This window comes from Pteronotus mesoamericanus, unplaced genomic scaffold (assembly GCF_021234165.1).
Source record: "Pteronotus mesoamericanus isolate MK-2021 breed Mesoamerican mustached bat unplaced genomic scaffold, CSHL_Meso_final scaffold_705, whole genome shotgun sequence".
NCBI lineage: Eukaryota > Metazoa > Chordata > Mammalia > Chiroptera > Mormoopidae > Pteronotus > Pteronotus mesoamericanus.
The window spans coordinates 17,095,495-17,113,660 of NW_026555326.1; the positions used below are offsets into that span (position 1 = coordinate 17,095,495).

An 18,166-nucleotide genomic window follows, 5' to 3' on the forward strand; every position below is an offset into this window, starting at 1 on the left:
AAGGCCATGGTCACTGGGCCAGCCTGGAGATGCTGTGTACATTAAATTACATTTATCACTTGGAATTGTTTTATGATTTATTCATTTGTCTTTGTGGGTCTGTCTTGGTAGAATACAAGAAGAGAATTCTTTCATAGCCACCCCTGCTCCCAGAAAAGTACCTGAGACAGGCTGAGCCAAGGCATGGCAGATGAGGGAAGGAAGGAAGGAAGGGGAGGGCCAGACTCCCAGGCAGCGCCAAGGGGAGTTAGGTGGATAGTCAGCAGGCTTCCTGGTCGAACCTCATTAATTGGACATTATGCAAGTGCTCAGGGAAAAGGCTGGAAGCCTAGTCCTGGGGGTGTGCCAGGCTGCCACCTCCCCCTGCTTGTGAAAGCAGCAGCATGCTCGGGCCATGTGTCACAAACCCAGCACAGGATAAAAGGGCTCCTGCCCTCAGCTCCTCATCCACAGCCTTCTCAGAAGCAGCCTTCTCCTGCCTCCTCTGCATCTGGTGAGTGTCTGGAAGAGGACAGGACCTCAGCTGGGAGTGTTAGAAAGACGGTCTCAGATCTGAATGGAACCAGCAGAAGAGGCCCATAGTGGGCGGCAGCGGGGGGAGGGTGATGGTAAGGAAGGAGCCACTCAGACACCTGCTGGGGCCTGTCAACCCCAAAAGCCACAGGTCCTCAGGATTCCCTCCCGTTCTTGTTCTGAGCATGTTGTCAGGGATGCACGTGGGTCCATCCAACATTGTTGAGGATGCTTTATTCAAATGCACATGCCCGTTCTGTGCTACCATTACCACCCCCCCCCCCCCCCCCCCGCCCCCCACACAGAGCTTGGCTTAGAAAGCAGTTTGGTCATGGAGGACAAGTGTTTGACAAAACCTGTGGGGAGGAGACATTGAAATTTCTGACCCTTTTGTGCTTAAAATGTGTCTTTTATTTGTTCCAGGTCAAATTATTGGGGAGATGTCCTGCCAGCAGAACCAGCAGCAGTGCCAGCCCCCTCCCAAGTGCCCCTCCGCCAAGTGCCCCTCCCCCAAGTGCCCCCCAAAGAGCCCAGCGCAGTGCTCACCGCCAGCCCCCTCTGGCTGTGCCCTCAGCTCCGGGGGCGGCTGCGGCCCCAGCTCCAGCTCCGAGGGCGGCTGCTGCCTGAGCCACCACAGGCACCGCCGCAGGTCCCACCGATGCCGGCTCCAGAGCTCCGACTCCTGCGAGGACGGGGCCTCGGGCTGCGGCCACAGCTCCGGGGGCTGCTGCTGACCTGGACTCGGATGCTGCGACCAGCGATTTCAGAGAAAACAAGAATCTAAAGAGCCAAGGAAGAGCCCCAGCCAGACGCAGCCTTTCCTGGATACCCCATTCTGGTCGTCCCAGGCTGATTTGCTAAAATGTTCTTGAGAGAGGAGGAGTGAGCACTCCCCAGAGGATGCTACACAAGTATTTTCCGAGCCTGTGGGCTACCCCTCCTCTCCGCCTCTCATTGTTATCACCTACGCTGGACTAGGTAGAACAATAAAGCCTATTCTCTCCAACTGCCTCTCACTTGTCCTTTGCTCCACCCGGCGCTGCTCAGGGGTCTTCCCTCCTTTGGCTCCTGAAGGTCCAGCATCCCAGCCCCAGGGAACATTCCTGATCTGGGGCTGGAACATGAATGGGTTGGATTTTTCTCACAGGGGGAGGTCCTGAGGGGCTTGGAGGGTGGGAGGAGGGCCATGTGGAGAGTGGTTGTTGAGAACATTTTGAGCAAAGGGCTGACTTCTTGTGTCATATGGTGGGAAGGGATGTTCTGATGTTGGATCCCCTCTCTACATTGGGGGTGGTGGAGAAGACCAGAAATTGAGAAGAAGAAGACCAAAGAGGGCAGAGTACTTGGAGGGTCTAAGGGAGGAAGATCAAGTCAACCTACAAATGCTTGCCTTTAGAAAGAGAGGTGGGCTGCAAAGTTAGTAAACTCTGAAGAAACTGGAATTGAGGGTTTTCCTCAAGAGAATGGATGGGGCATTCAGCAAAGGGAGGCTCTGAGAAAAGTGAGAAGAAAAAGAAGATAGAAATGTCTCATGGGATTACAGATTGGAAACCTGTGCATTTCTCCAAGAGATGTGAGACAAAATGGAACTCATTTTCATTATTTTATGGCTGTTGAATGATACTTTTCAATCTCAACAACATTAAAAGACACAACCATGTTACAGTTATATTGGTTCCCACCTAGGGGAGCTCATTCCTCAACATTGACCAATATTCCAAACTGAAATGGTCACTCTCGATGGGAACCAAGAGTGCTGTTTTGCTTGGATCACTAGATTTTTTAAATAATGGTGTAGAAGATCAGGGCTTTTTTACACTTAGGCTGTGGTGGTTCTTGAAATGACTTTAGAAAGATGAAAGGATGTCATATAAATGCAGCTGCAGTAAAAAGTTAAAATTTTTGAGAGAAATCAAAGTTTGAGCATGGAAACTCTAGAGAGGATAAAAAAATTGTGTGGCACTTTGGAAATTCACCTGAAACAAGTTTGTTTTGGGGTTGTTTTTTTTTGTCATTTCATTTTTTTAACAAGTAGATAACTGCACATTAGTTTTGCTCCAATATTCTTGGACATATAGGCTTTAAAGAAACTGGAATAAAAAGTGTCAAAAATAAATCCTAACTGGATGTTGAAGCCCAATCTGCTCTGCCAGTGAAATTGTTAACAGTGATATTTAGCTAGGAAAGAGGGAAAAGGGAACTAAACATTGAGTTTAATAAACAGGAAGCTGAAGCAGATACTAGGACAGCATTCCACTGAGTTTGCTAGGAAGCTGTGCCATAAACAGACTCTTTCACATGCTCCAGGGGATTGCTGCCTAGGAGACCTAATCTTTGGAGGGGACAGGGATATCTGTCTTGGAGTGCTGTTGGCCTGGCACCAAATTCCTAGAGGGAGGAGGAGGAGAAATTCCTCTCCTGGACACCTGTGCAATAGAAGTCAAATGGCTCAGGAGGAAGTGCTGGACTAATGATGCCGGTCAGTCTAGCCTGGGGAAAGGAGGGATTGATTGGGAGGTGGACTCATCTGAAGCATATCAAAGTTTGGGAAGTTGATTGGTCATTTTTAGAAAGCACTTGGTCTATCTCACAATCAAGCTAATATAATCCCAGGGGAACAAAGAAGTGCTCTCTCTCTCCCCTACCTGGTGATGCACTCACCCATGAGTTCATGTGCTCTCTCCCTAGGAGAACATAGCCATGTAGGTCTAGCAGCTAGCTACTAGACCCACAGAAGACAGTGTGGGCTCCAAAAGGACTAAGCTCTCTCTTGCTCGTGACCTGCACTTTCATAGTGCACTCACCTCTTCTTTCTGTGGCATGTGACCCTAACAGTCACATGGCCCGTGGCCGTGCAACTCCACATACAGGTTCCAGAAGGGAATCTGGAATGGACTACAAGTGGAAACCCTTGCTAAGCTAGCCAGATGCTGGACTGGACTGAACCTTGATATGGACCATAAACTCTGGGCAGTGGTCTTCATCCTGGCACTGCTGAAAACAAAATTGGACTTTTCCCATGGTGAGATGGATGGAGATGGGACACTGAGAAGCAAGGAGGGGAACGCCCTTAATTTACATCATCAATAACCCATACCACAAGGCCACATCCTCCCATGCGGGCCTCAGGAAATTCTTTTTCTTTAGATTCTACAGGAACCCAGTTTCCACCTGTAAGAGACAGTGTTCTACCGGTAGTAAAATCACTAACCTTCCTGAGACGGGGTTCCCTGAAGACACCACAGATTTGGGGCAGTTTTGGAATCAAAAAATAGTATGCATTACTTAAATGTTAGCTTTTATTATTTGTCTTTTAATATGAAAACTCAAGAACAAAGCTTGGGGTTCAGAAGTACTTAGGTCAAATTTAAGCCCCTAACCACAAAGTATCATCAGGATTCATGCTATTGGCCAAGTGCAGGCCTGAGATACCAGGACAATCACAGGAAGTCAGAAATAATTAGCTATGGTTCTGACAGTAGATGTGGTTCCCAGCATGTGAGGTCCCAGTGTGTGAAGGAAAAATTGGTTCTCTGTATTTGACTAGGAAGCATCTTGGGACTCATTAACTCTTTATTCAGTCATTCATAACACATATATTTGTTGAGCACATCTTGTGTGCCAGGTGCCATCCAAGGCAGTGGGGATTCAATGGGAACTAGACTTAGTTCCTCCTCACTTGGTGATGACATCCAAGTAGGCACTTTCTAGGCAGGGACTTATATTTGCTTGCTCTGAATTCATTTGTGCTATGGTCTGAAGATTTATGTCCCCTCCCATCCCAAATCTATATGTTGAAATCTTAATCTCCAAAAGGATGGTATTAGAAAATAGAGCCTTTGGGAGTTGATTAAGTTATAAGTTGGAACTGTTGCAAATGGGATTAATGCCCTTAGAAGAGACCCCAGAAAGGTCCCTTATATTATGTGAGCTTACAATGAAACTACTGCCATCTAGAAAGCAGGCCCTCCCCAGACACTGAATCAGCTGGCACCTTGATGTTCCACTTCTTAGCTTCCAGAACTGTGAGAGATGATCTTCCATTGTTTTAAGTGGACCGAATAGATAACTGGATTCTCATCACTTGGTGTGTGATGGGCACCAGTGTAGGTAGGATAAACCCAGCATAGGCAGAATTTAAGACATATAAATGGTTGATTTTGTGGGGATTCACAAGGGAATCTAGTGACTGCTGGTTCCTCAGCAAAGCCAAAAACTTCAGAGGGAGGATAAATTTCTAATGGGAGAAAAGTAATGAGTGTCTTGGTTACTACTGTTACCTAAAAAATCACATTAAAGTTGGTGCAAAGCAACTATTTTAGTTTTCTCGCAATTTTGTAACTCATGAATTCAGAAAGGGCTCCGGTGGGCAATTCTTGTTTGAGTCTTCCGTGAATTTGCGATCAGAAGTCAGCTGGAGCTTCAATCACCAGAAGGGTTGACTGGGCTGGACATCCCAGAAGACTCACTCAGATAGTGGTTGTTGATGCTGGCTGTCAGCTGGGGGCTCTACAGTTTCATCTACACCTGGTCTCTCTGGAATAATGGTCGCAGAGTAGTCCTGAGATTTCTTACATGGTTCCTGGCTTCCCTTAGAGAGAGCTTCCCAAGAGGACCAGATGAGATCTACCTGACCTTTTGTGACTTGGCCTCAGAAATCACAAAGCATCATTTCTGCCATATTCTATGGGTCAAGCAGCCACAAGCCTGCCGATTCTAGAGGAGGGAATATAGACTACCATCTCTCAATGAGGGGCCATGTCAAAGAATTTTGAGGCATGTTTTATAACCATCATGGTGGGGACATTGACCACTTTCTTCATCCCCTTTCCAGTTCATTCTACCTATTCCTGAAGCCCCAACATAAATTTATGTTCTCACAGTGTTTTGAAAAGACTCAAATTTTGGCCATGGTTGTAGCATATTCAAGCTTTGAAGAGAACGGCTGCTACTACAGCCTTCATGTAACTAGAATGTTCAAAATTATTATTACGATAATATCTTGTCAAAATATGTTATTTACATGTCACCTTAAATTTTTGTATCATTCTAAAAACTGAAATAAAATGTAAGGGGAAATACTATATAACTTATACATATCTACCAGAGACATTGGTGAAGCTAAATCAGTTGCCACTGTAATTGATCATTATTGCTCCAATCAGTTATCATTCAGATCTCATCTCCACCTTCCCCCAAAGTTCTCTGGTTAATGGGACATAAGCATATCTGTCTGAACTGTTTGCATAACTCTGACTAATTTCCTCCTAAGGAATTAAAATATCTGTAAAGGCCATGGCTTGCTTTTCTAATGTGGATATCGTTTGACTTGCTGTAATTCACACCAATCCCTCCTTTTTTTCAGGGGGAAATGACTTGCATCATGTTCTTTGTTCATAATGCTTTTATCTCCTACTTTGATCAGTTGTATATAAATGCACATTTTTGTCACTTTTGCTTTGTCATTTAGAAATATATCTTCTACAGATTATTTCTTGCATGTAATTCTGATTATGTACAATTAGCCCACTGCCACTGTCACAGAATAAAATTTATGTAAATGTCTATTTTATATAAAATATAATGAAAATTTTTAAAAAGTCCACTCCCATGGATTTCCTGCACACTGACATTCGAGCAGGCACCACTCCTGCTCATAATAATTTAATTACTTGTCAGTCTCTACTACATTTGCTACACTATAAATTCTCAAGGATGGAAACCATGTTTTATACATTTCTAAACTCTGTGCTGAACACATTTCTGAGATTTGCCCTCAATTGATGTCGTTTGGATGAATGAGTGAATGAATGAACAAAAGAAAAAGTATAAACAACTAGCTTCAAAAATCCTGAGAGTCAGGGCCACATATTTGGGCAATTTAGGAATTTCTATCAGAAAAAAGTATCTGGATATCCACTGAGGAAATTTTGAAGGTCTGAGGCTAGAGAGTTTAAAGATCTGCTACTCAGATTTAACCCTTCATTGTTAGTGCTCTCCATGTCCCATCATTTCTTCCTGACTATAAGTCAAAGGAGGAAAGGAGAAAATTTGGGGGTTGATCTGCAATCTTCTTGAGTCAGGTCATCTCTGCCCAAGGCCCTCTCTGTTTTCCCACTACCTTTAGTTACCTAAACTGTGGGCTGAGGGTCATGGGAGCAGGATCTGTAATAGATGGTAAAGGGGCAAGAGGACAGGATAGACAGACATAGATATATTAGAGATAGATAGATAGAGATAGAGATAGAGATAGAGATAGAGATGTTCTGCAATGTTTTACTTTATTTCCTCCAGTATCACTGAGCTGAGATGTCCTGCCAGGAAAAGCCAAAGGCAGTGTCAGCCTCCTCCCAATTACCTAACACTCAAGTATCCTTTAAATTTTTTGCTGCCATTTCTCTTTCTGTTGGGAGAAGCTGCTACTTGAGCCACCATGGAGCCCACTGAGTCCACTGATACCACAGTCACAGCATTCTGGGGGCCCCAGTTGCTGCCACAGCTCTGGTGTGGGGCGGGGGTGGGGCAGGGGTTGCTGTTGTCCTGACTCATGGGGAACACAGGACATCAGGACTGGAGAACCAAAGGGGCAAGGATCTGCCCTAGTCTGGTGCTTCTCCTCCTCTTTCCTTCTCTGCCCCACTTAGGGCTGAGCTTCTGAAGTATCTGAACTGGCTCGTGAATCCCATTCCCTTTGCTTTACAGTACTCTATGTTACTCCCAACTCAAGCCCCAGTCTCCGACTTTGTGGAATATAAAGATTTTTACAGACGGAGCTCCATTTGACTGCAGGTTGCATTAGTACCGCTTCACTACCCACCCTCTCCTTTCCAGGCGACCCAGGGATTAACCCTTCTTCCTCCCCAGAGAACAGCCCTGAGCTGCATGTGACGGGGCCACAGGACCGATGAGGGGGGAAGTAGGTTTTTTTTTGTACTCAAAGAGAATCTCTGGAAACTGAGTCTGGTGAAAAGTCCGAAATGGTCAGGGAAGGGCCTGGTGTGTTCTGACCCTGATGTGAGCAGGATCCTGCAGTCACTGGGCATCTTGGCTGCCTCACATTACCTCCCCCCACCCCCCACCCCGCAGTGCTCCTCTGGCACTGGTGTGGGCTCTCAGTCCTGCACCTTTGCACAGACCACTGTCCCACTCTTGTCTCCCTGCCTCCTCCTCCCACCCTGGTTTCAGGTTCTTCACTTGCTGTGCTCTACATCCTCTCCTCTCTTTCTCAGTCTTCCTTTGATGGCTGGCTTAATATTTTCCTCCATCCTCCTTGGATTTGTGCTTCCTGGTCCACTTTCCGCTCTCTGTCCTTCTCACCCCTGTCATTCAGCTGGGGAGCTCAGGACAATGTTCTTACAAGAACTCCATGAGCACACCCTGATGCAGTATCAGATCATATCCCTCATTTCACACAGAAAAACTCAAAACACACTTATCTGTCCCACCAATACCTCTCCCTTCCCCACCTCCATCGTAACACAAATGCCCCCTAAGGCTCTTTGTGAGTTGTGTGGAGTATGAGGTGCTACATTTCTGTTCCTGAGACAGGATTCTGTGCCCAATGCTGGGCACCCTGGGGTGGGACAAAGACATGGACACGTTAGACGAAGGTTGCAATGGGAGAGAAATCTTTATTATTATTTTTATAGGGACATAGAGACGGAGAGGGAAAGCATTGAGCTCCTGGACACCAGCACAATAAACCTTCTGGGGAGCACTTGGAAATCTCCAAAGAAAATCTCAGCAGGAAAGCGGGGGATGGTAACAAGATTACAGATGTTTTTACTTAATCTCATGAGCCAGGTCAACAACAGTCATCGGAACCATGGCCACAGCCGGAGTCCCTGGGCTGCTGACCACTGCCACTGTCACAGGAGCTCTGGTACCAGCATCGGTGGGACCTGCGGCAGTGCTGGTGGTGGCTCAGGCAGCAGCCGCCCTCGGAGCTGGGGCCACAGTTGCCTCTAGAGTCAAGAACGCAGCCAGAGGGAGTTGGGGGAGAGCACTGAGCTGGGCTCTTTGGGGGGCACTTGGGAGGGGGCTGGCATTGCTGCTGGTTCTGCTGGCAGCAGGTGAGTGAGCCTGGGCAAAATAAAAACAAAGTGCATGACAATGCAGAGGTTTCAGGCCAATGTATCCTCATTTTACTGTAGATCCTTTCTTCCACTATCAGTTTTTCCTCAAGTCAAGATCAAGAGAAGAGAAATGGAAATGGATTTAGAGTTAAATTGGCTTAATAAGCTGTCCTTTTTTCTGTTAACTGTTCTACCAGGGAAGAAAGCTGACAGACTTGTAGGCTGGTCTCCAGGGCCACTGCACACAACCGCACAGAAGGCCCGTCACACAGACCCAGCATGAATGGCATTCCCGGTAGGTAGTCAATGCACACAACCCACAACTCCCCACCACTCTCCAGGACTTCTCATCTCTGTGGACACATGAGAGGAGGGTTAAAATCACTGAGGGTGTAGGGAGGACACAAGTGCATGACTGAGAAGAGATCCTGAGGTCCACTGTATCGCAGAACCCCTGGCATGGCTGTGAACTCTTCTTTCTCTTAATCCTGCCCTTCCCCCTCCCCTGCTGCCCACCATGGGCCTCTTTCTGCCACCTCCATCCTGTCTTCCTACTCCCTTCTCCTTGCTGAAGCACAGGCACGTCTGCTCAGCCCCTTCAATTCAGGATCTTTCCCCAGCTGGACACTCACCTGATTCTGTGGAGGCTGGCGAAGGCTGTTGCTGGGCGACTGTGGACGGAGGAGCCCAGCCAGGGCCAGTGCCCTTTTATGCTGAGTTTTATGATGCGTAACTCGAGTACGTGTACTCATTCTCAACCCAAAGTGACAGTACCACATACTTCCAGGACCAGGCTTTCAGCATTTCTTAGGCACAGACTTTGAGGAATGACAGTAGGGAAGCAGAAAATCTCCATGACAATCCATTATTCATGGCTCAAGCCCACTGGCTGCCATTCCATTTTTATTTATTCTTTCAGCTCACATGCCCTGCTTTCAGGATATATCCTTTGTGGGCCCTTATAACAGCGGAACAAATAGAACTGCCCTTGACTAGCATCTCAGAGAGACTGATGGACAAGAAGATCCTGTGTGCTAAGTGATGCAGCACAAGTATGTGCAAAGTCATCAGCTCCGAGGCCACTCTGGGTGTCAGCCCTCCACTCTGTAGACTCCCTAAAGGGGATGAAATAGTTAGCTCCTGTTTTAGGGAGCTAACTGGAAGCTGAGCTAACTGGAGCTTGGAAATGAATGAGTAAGGAGTGGAAGAATAGAGCTGGGACCATGGCTTGACTGGCAGCATCCTAAACAGAACCTCGTGGCTCCTCTAATGAAGCATGGGTTCTGGGTGGGAGGAGAGTGGAGCTGAAGGAGTCTTGGTGGAGGAGCAGATGATGTCAAAATGTTAGCAGAGGAACCAGGTTCGTTCCGTGTACCGCAGGACCAACTTCAGGGATATACACATAGGAGGATTTGGGCTGGAGTGGTAAGATTTATTGGAGCAAAAACAAAGGAGGGGCTTAGGCAATGCCCCACTCATGGCCAGGCAGTTCAGCTCTGTCTCCTGGCAGAACTGTAGCTTTTGGGGGCCTCCGGTCTGCACCTGCGCCCACCAGGCCCAGGAAGGTCGGGACGGAGAGATGCAGAACTTCTCTGTCTCATTTCCCCGTCTGCTTCCACCTGCATGGCCCCGGCCAAAGCTCGATGAGAGGCTTGGGACTTTGTTAAGCTTCTCTTTTTTCCCTTGGGTTTGGGATAGACTAAGGCTTCTTTCAAACTGTCCAACCTCGTTCCTGGTTTTTCAAAGGTTTGTGCCTGTGTCCTCCCCCCATCCAACCTCTTTCCTAGGCCCTCTATGGTTTTACGCCCCAATGCTGTCCTATCCTTTTGCGAGGCTGGGCCCCTCCCCTTATGGTCGTCATTTTGGCTCTTACTGCGCATGCCTCATAGTTCTGCTTCGTCATCTGGCTCCTCTTGTGTGTGCGCCCAATAAAGGACTTTCCCTCTCACTGTTTCTCTCCCCCACCGGTTACTCTGGGGAACCTGCAGGATGTTCTCTGGGGAGATTGGAAATTGGTCTTTCCTGTGTACTTGGACGTTAAATGATGCCAGTGTTCCCTGGAGTGGCTGTTAAGCTGTTTTCTAGTTAATCTGGCTTAATTAGAAGCCTGGCTCCTTTCTGCCTTGTTAATATTCTAACTCTGCCTGCTGTAACAAAAATATGACCTCCATCTGTGGGTCTAACGGAAATCAGAATAATGAAAAACAAAAGGTATCTGTTTGTGGCTGTTTGTGGGATGTGTGAGGCTGACTCTAATTCTTTTTATTATGTCAATAAAGATTTTGTGGTTGATGATGAGGTTGATGGGGTTGTATGCATTCCACTTACTGAGTAACTGTGATAACGCTTGAGGTTTGTATATGGTGAATTTGTATAAATTGAATATTATTTCCCATTTGGATTTCATTATATTAGTGATAAATTCATCATTAAATTCTTCTGTAATAATATGTTATAACCTCCAAACACTGTGACAAATTTTTAAAAGTATGTTTCTAAAGAAACTAATCACAACTTAGATGGTATTAAGTTTATATAGTCAAGAATTTAAGTTATATTGTAATTCTTTTTTTTTTCTGAACAGGTTTTATTACACACTGAGGGGATGGAGCTCAATCCGAGGCTGTTTCCTCCCTTATGGCTGTAAGACATTGCTCAGCGCGTGCGCTCCCTCCCTCCCTCCCTCCCTCCCTCTCCCTCTCCCTCTCCATCTCGCCCCCCTGCTTCCCCGCCTCTCGCTGCTATTGTGGATATGTGTTCCCACCCTTTTCTTGAAGACTTGCAGGATCCCCTTGTCCTTAGAGACCTTGAGCAGTTCCATGGTGCGCCGTTCATGGGGGACAAACGCACACACCTCTGGGATCAATCCTGCAGACTTGGTGCACTTGGTGAGGCGCCCTCTGCTGGGGCTGTGCTGAGAGCGTAGCTTGCTCACCTTGTGGCCCTTGCTGAGGCTCAGGGCCGTGGGGCAGGACAAAGCCCTGCCTGCTGCTCCTCAATGGCTGCCTCGTGGAAAGGATATACTCTAATTAAAAAAAAAAAAAAAAAGATTTTATTTTTAGAGAGGAGAAGGGAGGGAGAAAGAGAGGGAGAGAAACAATGTGTGGTTGCCTCTCATGCACCCCCTACTGGGGACCAGGCCAGCAACCTAGGCATGTGCTGGGACTGGGTGAACTGGCAACCTTTTGGTTTGCAGGCCGGTGCTCGATCCACTGAGCCGCACCAGCCAGGGCTCTAATTCTTTTTTAAACAAACAGTATTTTGATCAGAGTATACAAAGGTCTGTAGGATCAGATACTTGTTCTTCAGCACAAAATACATTGTGGGAGGATGTTAGTTCCTTCTTCCCTTCTACCTATCACTCTGTTTTGAACAATTGTGATCATGCGCTCTTTTAAGGAACTCTGTAGCATTATGAAGGGAGGAGTTATGGGTGGGTGAGCTGGTGAAAAGTTGGATCGGGATGCATGTTCTCAGGATCATACTCCTTCCTGTGTGCACAATGAGGTGCTGTGTTCTGATTTAGCCTCAGAGCTAATCTGGGAGCAATACTGCCCTTATAATCAAGTTTCTACCCCTAACCCTTCACCCTGTTATGGAGATAGTGTAATAAAATAAGACAATTACAAAGGATGAAAATGGGCACTTCTTAAATGCCAGACTGGGTGGTGTGGCTGAAGAGAGTGGAAGAAAACATAGTTGTGTTCACATGGCCCCTGCAACTTTGCTGGTGCAGCTGGGCATGAGAAAATGGCTCGTAGGACCGGTCAGCACTAGGGAAGGGGTGCGGTCAGGGAACCCCGCACCTTCTGCCAACCCTGTCCTTGCCTTATGTTACACAAATCTGAGAATTTGGCTTGAGCTTTCTCCTGCTTTCTGACCTGGAATTGTTTTTACTCATCTATTCCCATATTTGTTTATTGAAAAACTATGTTTTGGGCATCCGCTCTACACCAGACACTGTACTTAGCATCAAGGATCCAGCAGTGAAGGAGAGAGACACGGCTCTGTCCTCAGAGAGCATAGAAACTAGCAAGCAGGACAAGCATTAAACACAACAGTGACAAACATTCCCAAAGGGGAAATGCAGCTCCTTTGTGGGGGGAGGGGGACTAACCTAGCCTGGAGCTCAGAAAGCTCCAGGAGCTTCTTTTACATATTTTTACACATTTTTTACACATTTTTCCCCCCCACCATCCATAGTTTTTCAGAAACAAACACAGACCTCTTTCAGTCTGAACTCAGGCTATCTTTGGGTCTTTGGCAGGCAAGAATCAGGGCATAATACAAATCACATAAATTGGTCAAGAGCCAGGGTATTAAAGCATCTCAGAGATACTCAGAGGAGTTGTTTTTTTGAAATGCAAATGGATTTCTGGGTCACTTCCCTAATCTTATCCTTTATACCCTATGTGATGTTTTAATGCCAATTTCCTCCCATCTTTTCATTCTGGAGAAGTTGAATCATAATTCCCACTTTAGAGCCTGTCCCTTTGGTCATCAGAGTCAGAGACTGGCAGACAGGCAGATGCCCTGTGCTGACAGAAGAGTGACTCCTCAACAATTCTCTTCCAGAGCATCAGGATGGAACACACATGGGATTCATCCTTAGTGGTCCTGACGCTCTGCGGTCCCTGGGGTCCTGTGGAACCATAGTCAAGATGGAACCTGATTTAGCTGACTGCTGATTGAACTTTTGGAAAAGTTTACCATCTGGTTATGCTGACTAGTATAATAAAAAATGCAATGCAGAATTGTAAATTTTTTTTAATGCCCCTTCCAGCCACTTAGTTGTCTTTGTTAAATGGACTATTGAATTAGAGCACACATGGTATATTTAATTACAGGAAGAGCATTTTGACCAAGATGCATCAGTGACAAACTAATTAACCAACCAAAGACTGTGCAAACACGTGAGGAATTCTTTTTCCCTAGTCAGTCATTCCCTTCCTAGTTCAAATCTTCCCCACCACCACCAAGACCATCTGTATCTTATGAATGCAGTTAAAATATTTATAGGCATGGTGGAATGAGGGAGTCTGGAAATCTTCCTTGGCTTCCAATTTAAGGATGATTTTTTCCTTTGTTTTTTGTTTTTCCCTGGGTCCTACTTCCTTTATATGAGTACTGGCTCATTTCTACTGAAAACTGATTGAATCAAGCTCTAAAAGGATTTTTTAAAATAAAACCATAAACTGTTCTATAAAGATTTTGACTAGGTCCCCCAAAACTGAAAACAATGGGAGCCAAAGTGCCTCTTCTTCCAAAAACAACATATACAGGTATAGCCTTCACTGCCCCGCCCCCCACCCACATTCCAGCCTCCATAGAAGGGAGACTAGGAATAGAGGAAATTGTCATACAGTGGGTCATCATTTTAGGGGAAAAGTGTGTGGCATTTTTCTTCTCCTCCCCCAGGGAAAAGGAGCAGCATCTTTTCCCCCATTCAGCCAAGTGAAGAGGTTCAAGAGGACCACTTGTCGAGGTTAGAGGAGTCTGCCAGAAAGAGAGATGAACCTTTCGATCCTTGCTTAGGCTATGAGGTTGTATGTGTCCTCTGTACCTGCTGTGACGGGAGGAAAGGATGGGCAGTGCAGAGCAAACCAGCAGCATGAAGCCAGCCCATGTGCTCGGTGTGCGATGGGACAATGGAAACCAGCAAAGGCAGCCGGGCTTGAGCTGTGTGCCAGTGCTCTGCTCAGGATGGCTGTCTGAGGGCAAAGGGTGTCAAAGGGCAAAGGCCCAGATCAGCAGTGCCTTTGGCAACAGCCAGAGTGCCCAGCCACTGATCACTGCGCTGCCATGCCAGTGGAGCTCTGGCAACAATATGGGGTTGCAGGGCCAAGGTCCACTCAGGCAGCAGTTGCCCCCAGAGCTGGAGCCACAGCTGGACACAGAGATGACATAAGAATGGGTGCTTGGAAGGGCACTTGGGGAGCTGCTCAGGTGTGGAGCACTTGGGAGGTGTTTGGAACATCTGATAGTTTCATTGGCATTGTATCTTGGCAGGACGTACTCAGTACTTATTCAGGTGCATCAAGTAATAATCAAATTTTTATTCTTATAAAATTACATTATGTGAGCAACATATGGGTAAAATATATGTGTTAGAAAGAAAAGGTTAAGTTCTCTAAGAAGATCCTTTCTCTCTAAATAAATACATATAGGAATATATCCATATATATGTGGTCTGCCCAGAAGGAATTCAGCCAAGTAATATGAAAAATAGTGACACTTATTGAAGAAGATGCAAGGTATGAGAAACATTGTGCATAGAACAATGACGCCTCAGTCCCTTTCAAAGTAGGTGCCTTTGGATCTTACGCAGTTGTCCCAATTGCCATCAACTGCCCTGTCATATTTTCCTGAATCTCATTGATGGTCTGAAATCTCTCCCCTTTCAAAGGTGGTTTTAGTTTTGGGAAAAGCCAGGAGTCACAGGGTGCCAAATTTGGATGGTAGTGGGGCTTAGTCACCTATGTGATTTGCTATTTTGTCAAAAAACTGCAAAAAATATGACACGCAAGCAGATACGTTGTTGTGATGAGGTTGCCAATCACTAGTTGCCCATAGCTGCGGCTTCTGGGTCATCTGAATAGTTTCCATGGAGGAATGTTCAAGCTGAATGCAATATTTGATGCAGATTCATTGCTTTTCTTGCTCAGTTATTTTGAATTCAAAGGCCACATAGTACACATGCTCACTGAATGGCGTCTACTGTCCCCTCTAACTAGTACAGTGAAGTTGTCGTTATTCACACATGGGCATAATAGTCCACTCTCCTTGGCTGCCAGGTTATATCGATGTCCCACAAACTGTTCTCGTTATATTAACAATGGCTGGACTATTTCCAGACAGTAATTGCAAAATACATACCTTCCCCTTCCTTTCCCAGGCCCTGAGGGCTACCTATGAATGAAGTCCATATATATCTCTCCATAAATCTACATCTATCTATCATCTCTCTCCCCCCACCCCCAGCCCCCTGCCCTGGATCTCTATGGCCTTGACCAGATTCCCCAGCTACTTGCAGAAACTCCACCATTGCAGGTTAAAGAGTGGCTGGGTTGAGAGTCACTTTACATTGGCCTTCAAGGCTATAATTCCAAGGCTGGCTCCTTCTCTGCCTGATTTCTGTATTCCTTATCCTCTTACCTTTTGTCTGTTCCTTCAATTATACCTCCTCTAAGTCTTGTGAGTCCTGCCACAGAAAAGCTTCCCTGGTTTCAGATAAGACCTCCTTCCCATGGAGTCAGACTGGAGGAAGAGCTTGTGACAAGGACACCTTTCCTGGGAGATCCTAGGCTTGGGCTCTGAGGTGTGGTGTGACCCTTGAAAGAGCAGGTACAGCCTCTTACAGGAGCAGGATGAGGGAAGGCAGTTCCTGGAATTCTCCTCCCTCCTCACCCACTTCTCCCAGTGTGGCCACACCCTTTCCTCAGGCTGGGTCCTCACTGAAGCCTGGGGATTCCCAAGGAACCAATCACTGGGCTAAAAATTTGGGACTCCAGGTCTCAGTGTGTCTGTTGCTTCTTAGGAAACATCTCTCTTTGAAAGAGAGCAGGAGGAAAGAAGATCAGTTGACGGAGGTGTGGCTAAGAAAACAGCATGGATTAAGAGAGAAAGCTCCAGATGTAGATGACTTCTTAGGTGAATTTTATCAAATATTTAAGGAAGAAATATCACTTTTACATGCAGTTTTCTGAATGGGAGACTGTCAACATACAGTATTAAGCTGGCATAATTATGATACCAAAATCTGGCAAGAACATCAAGGAAAGGAAAATTTCAGGCCAATGTTTTCATAAATATAGTGCAAAAATATTAAAAATCCTAAAAATATTAATATATAGCATAATGACCAAATTAGTTTTATTTTGGGAATGAAGCATTGATTTACATTTAAAAATCAACCAATATAATTTATTGCATTTACAAAATAAAGAAAAATCATATAATCATGTTAATAGATGCAGAAACACAGATTAGGTAATATTTAACATCATTCATAAAAAGTACTTCACTAACTAAAAATAGAAATAAAATTTCCTAATAAAGGGTTTCAATAAATGTTGAATTTTTTCTTCTGAAATCGGGTATTCATTGTTGGTATTGTATTGGAGATTATAGCCATAAGCCAGTGAAATATGACAAAAATATTAACAAGTATTATATGTACTGCCATTATTGTCAGGAAAAATTGCACCGGAAAGTTGGATAGGCAAGGAAGATTTTATTTAAGACTAAATAGAGGAGTGAGACTGAACTGAATTCTGCCAAAACAAAAGGCCAGAGGATTTTTAAGTACTGGGGTGAGTTAGCAGAAAAGTAGTGGAGGTCTTTGGCAGGGAGGATGGTCAAGGTGATTAGGCCATCGGTGTTGGCTGACTGGTGCTTATTGAAGGTAGGCTCCTACCCACTAACAGAGACTAGGAGATAAGAATTCTAACACTAAAATTTTTAAAAATTTATTTAATTATAGTTGGTATACAATATTATATTGGTTTCAGGTGTACAATATAGAGATTTGACATTTATATACCTTATGATGTGATCCCACTAAGTCTGGTAACCATCTGTTTCAATGCAAAGTTTTCACAATATTCCTCTTGATGATTACATTTCAAAGGGATGGCTTCCATGTCCTTGAGAAAGATGTTCTTGGGTTATAAAACTGTCAAGAGGCTAAGAAGAAGATTAGATTTACATCTCAAAGGGGTGGAGAAATAATTTATAATTGCAAGTTTTCTAAAGAAAATACTCTAAGAAAAGGGAGGCCAGGGGCCTGCAGTCCAAAAGAAACCTGTTTAAAGTTTAATCCAGCTGAGAAGAACTTGATGGCTGTCTCGGTCATTACTCACAGACAATGTGATGGTGTACATAGAAAATAATAAATAACCCACACATTAATATTAAACATACATTTATTTATTTACAGTCTTTTATTTATTTATTTTTTAGAGTGAGGGGAAGGGAGGGAGAAAGAGAGGGAGAGAAACATCCAATTTGAGAGAGTCGGTTGCCTCTCCCACGCCCCCAACTGGGGACCTGGCCCGCAACCCAGGCATGTGCCCTGACTGGACTCAAACCAGCCACCTTTCTGTTTGTGGGACAATGCCCAACCCACTCAGCCACACCAGTCGGGGCAAAATGTACATATAGCAAGGTTTCTGATACAGGATTCAGCCTTGTGAGGATTGGTGTATTTCTGGTTTACCATCACTTCCAGATTGGTCCATTGAGGCCTCATGCTTCCCAGTCAGTGCCCCTTTCTTCTTGGCAAGCTCTGGACTCCCGCAGATGGATTCAGCCTCTCAGCTTCTTATCTACCACTTTCACTTTCAGAACCCACAAATGCGTGGAGGAGAAATACCTGGCCAGCCCTGTCTAACTTCCCTCCATTTCCAGATTGTGGCACCACCCATTCTCACTGCCTTGGTGCAGGCTTGCCAGATACAGTGCAAGGTGCCTTCTGAAGTTTAAATTTCAGATAAACAGTCAGAAGGGCCTTCCTCTAAGATGGCCATTTGTCAACAGTTGACTGGTGTGGGACTATTCCTGCAACTGAAACAAAATCT

General features: G+C 45.4%; 2 protein-coding genes across 2 annotated transcripts; one reads left to right on the forward strand and one right to left on the reverse strand.

The window, feature by feature from the left end:
• Positions 1 to 953: 953 nt before the first annotated feature.
• Positions 954 to 1,247, forward strand: LOC129062311 (late cornified envelope protein 3D-like). Its single transcript, XM_054563195.1, has one exon. It carries the CDS (start codon positions 954 to 956, stop codon positions 1,245 to 1,247), a length of 294 nt encoding a protein of 97 aa, XP_054419170.1.
• A 7,070-nt stretch (positions 1,248 to 8,317) lies between these two features.
• Positions 8,318 to 11,409, reverse strand: LOC129062122 (late cornified envelope protein 3A-like). Its single transcript, XM_054562879.1, has 4 exons — positions 11,353 to 11,409; positions 10,064 to 10,130; positions 9,221 to 9,259; positions 8,318 to 8,595 (listed from the first exon to the last, which is right to left on the reverse strand). The coding sequence occupies exons 1-4, from the start codon at positions 11,407 to 11,409 to the stop codon at positions 8,318 to 8,320; spliced, it is 441 nt and encodes a 146-aa protein (XP_054418854.1).
• Between the last annotated feature and the right edge of the window lie 6,757 nt (positions 11,410 to 18,166).

Coding starts and splice junctions, on each gene's coding strand:
- LOC129062122 (XM_054562879.1), bottom strand. CDS start 11,409: ATGGAACTGCTCAAGGTCTCTAAGGACAAGGGGATCCTGCAAGTCTTC. Junction 10,131..11,352: donor TGCAAGTCTTCAAGAAAAGG/GTGGGAACACAT, acceptor TGGTGGGCGCAG/GTGCAGACCGGAGGCCCCCA. Junction 9,260..10,063: donor GCTGAACTGCCTGGCCATGA/GTGGGGCATTGC, acceptor CTCCGTCCACAG/TCGCCCAGCAACAGCCTTCG.
- LOC129062311 (XM_054563195.1), top strand. CDS start 954: ATGTCCTGCCAGCAGAACCAGCAGCAGTGCCAGCCCCCTCCCAAGTGC.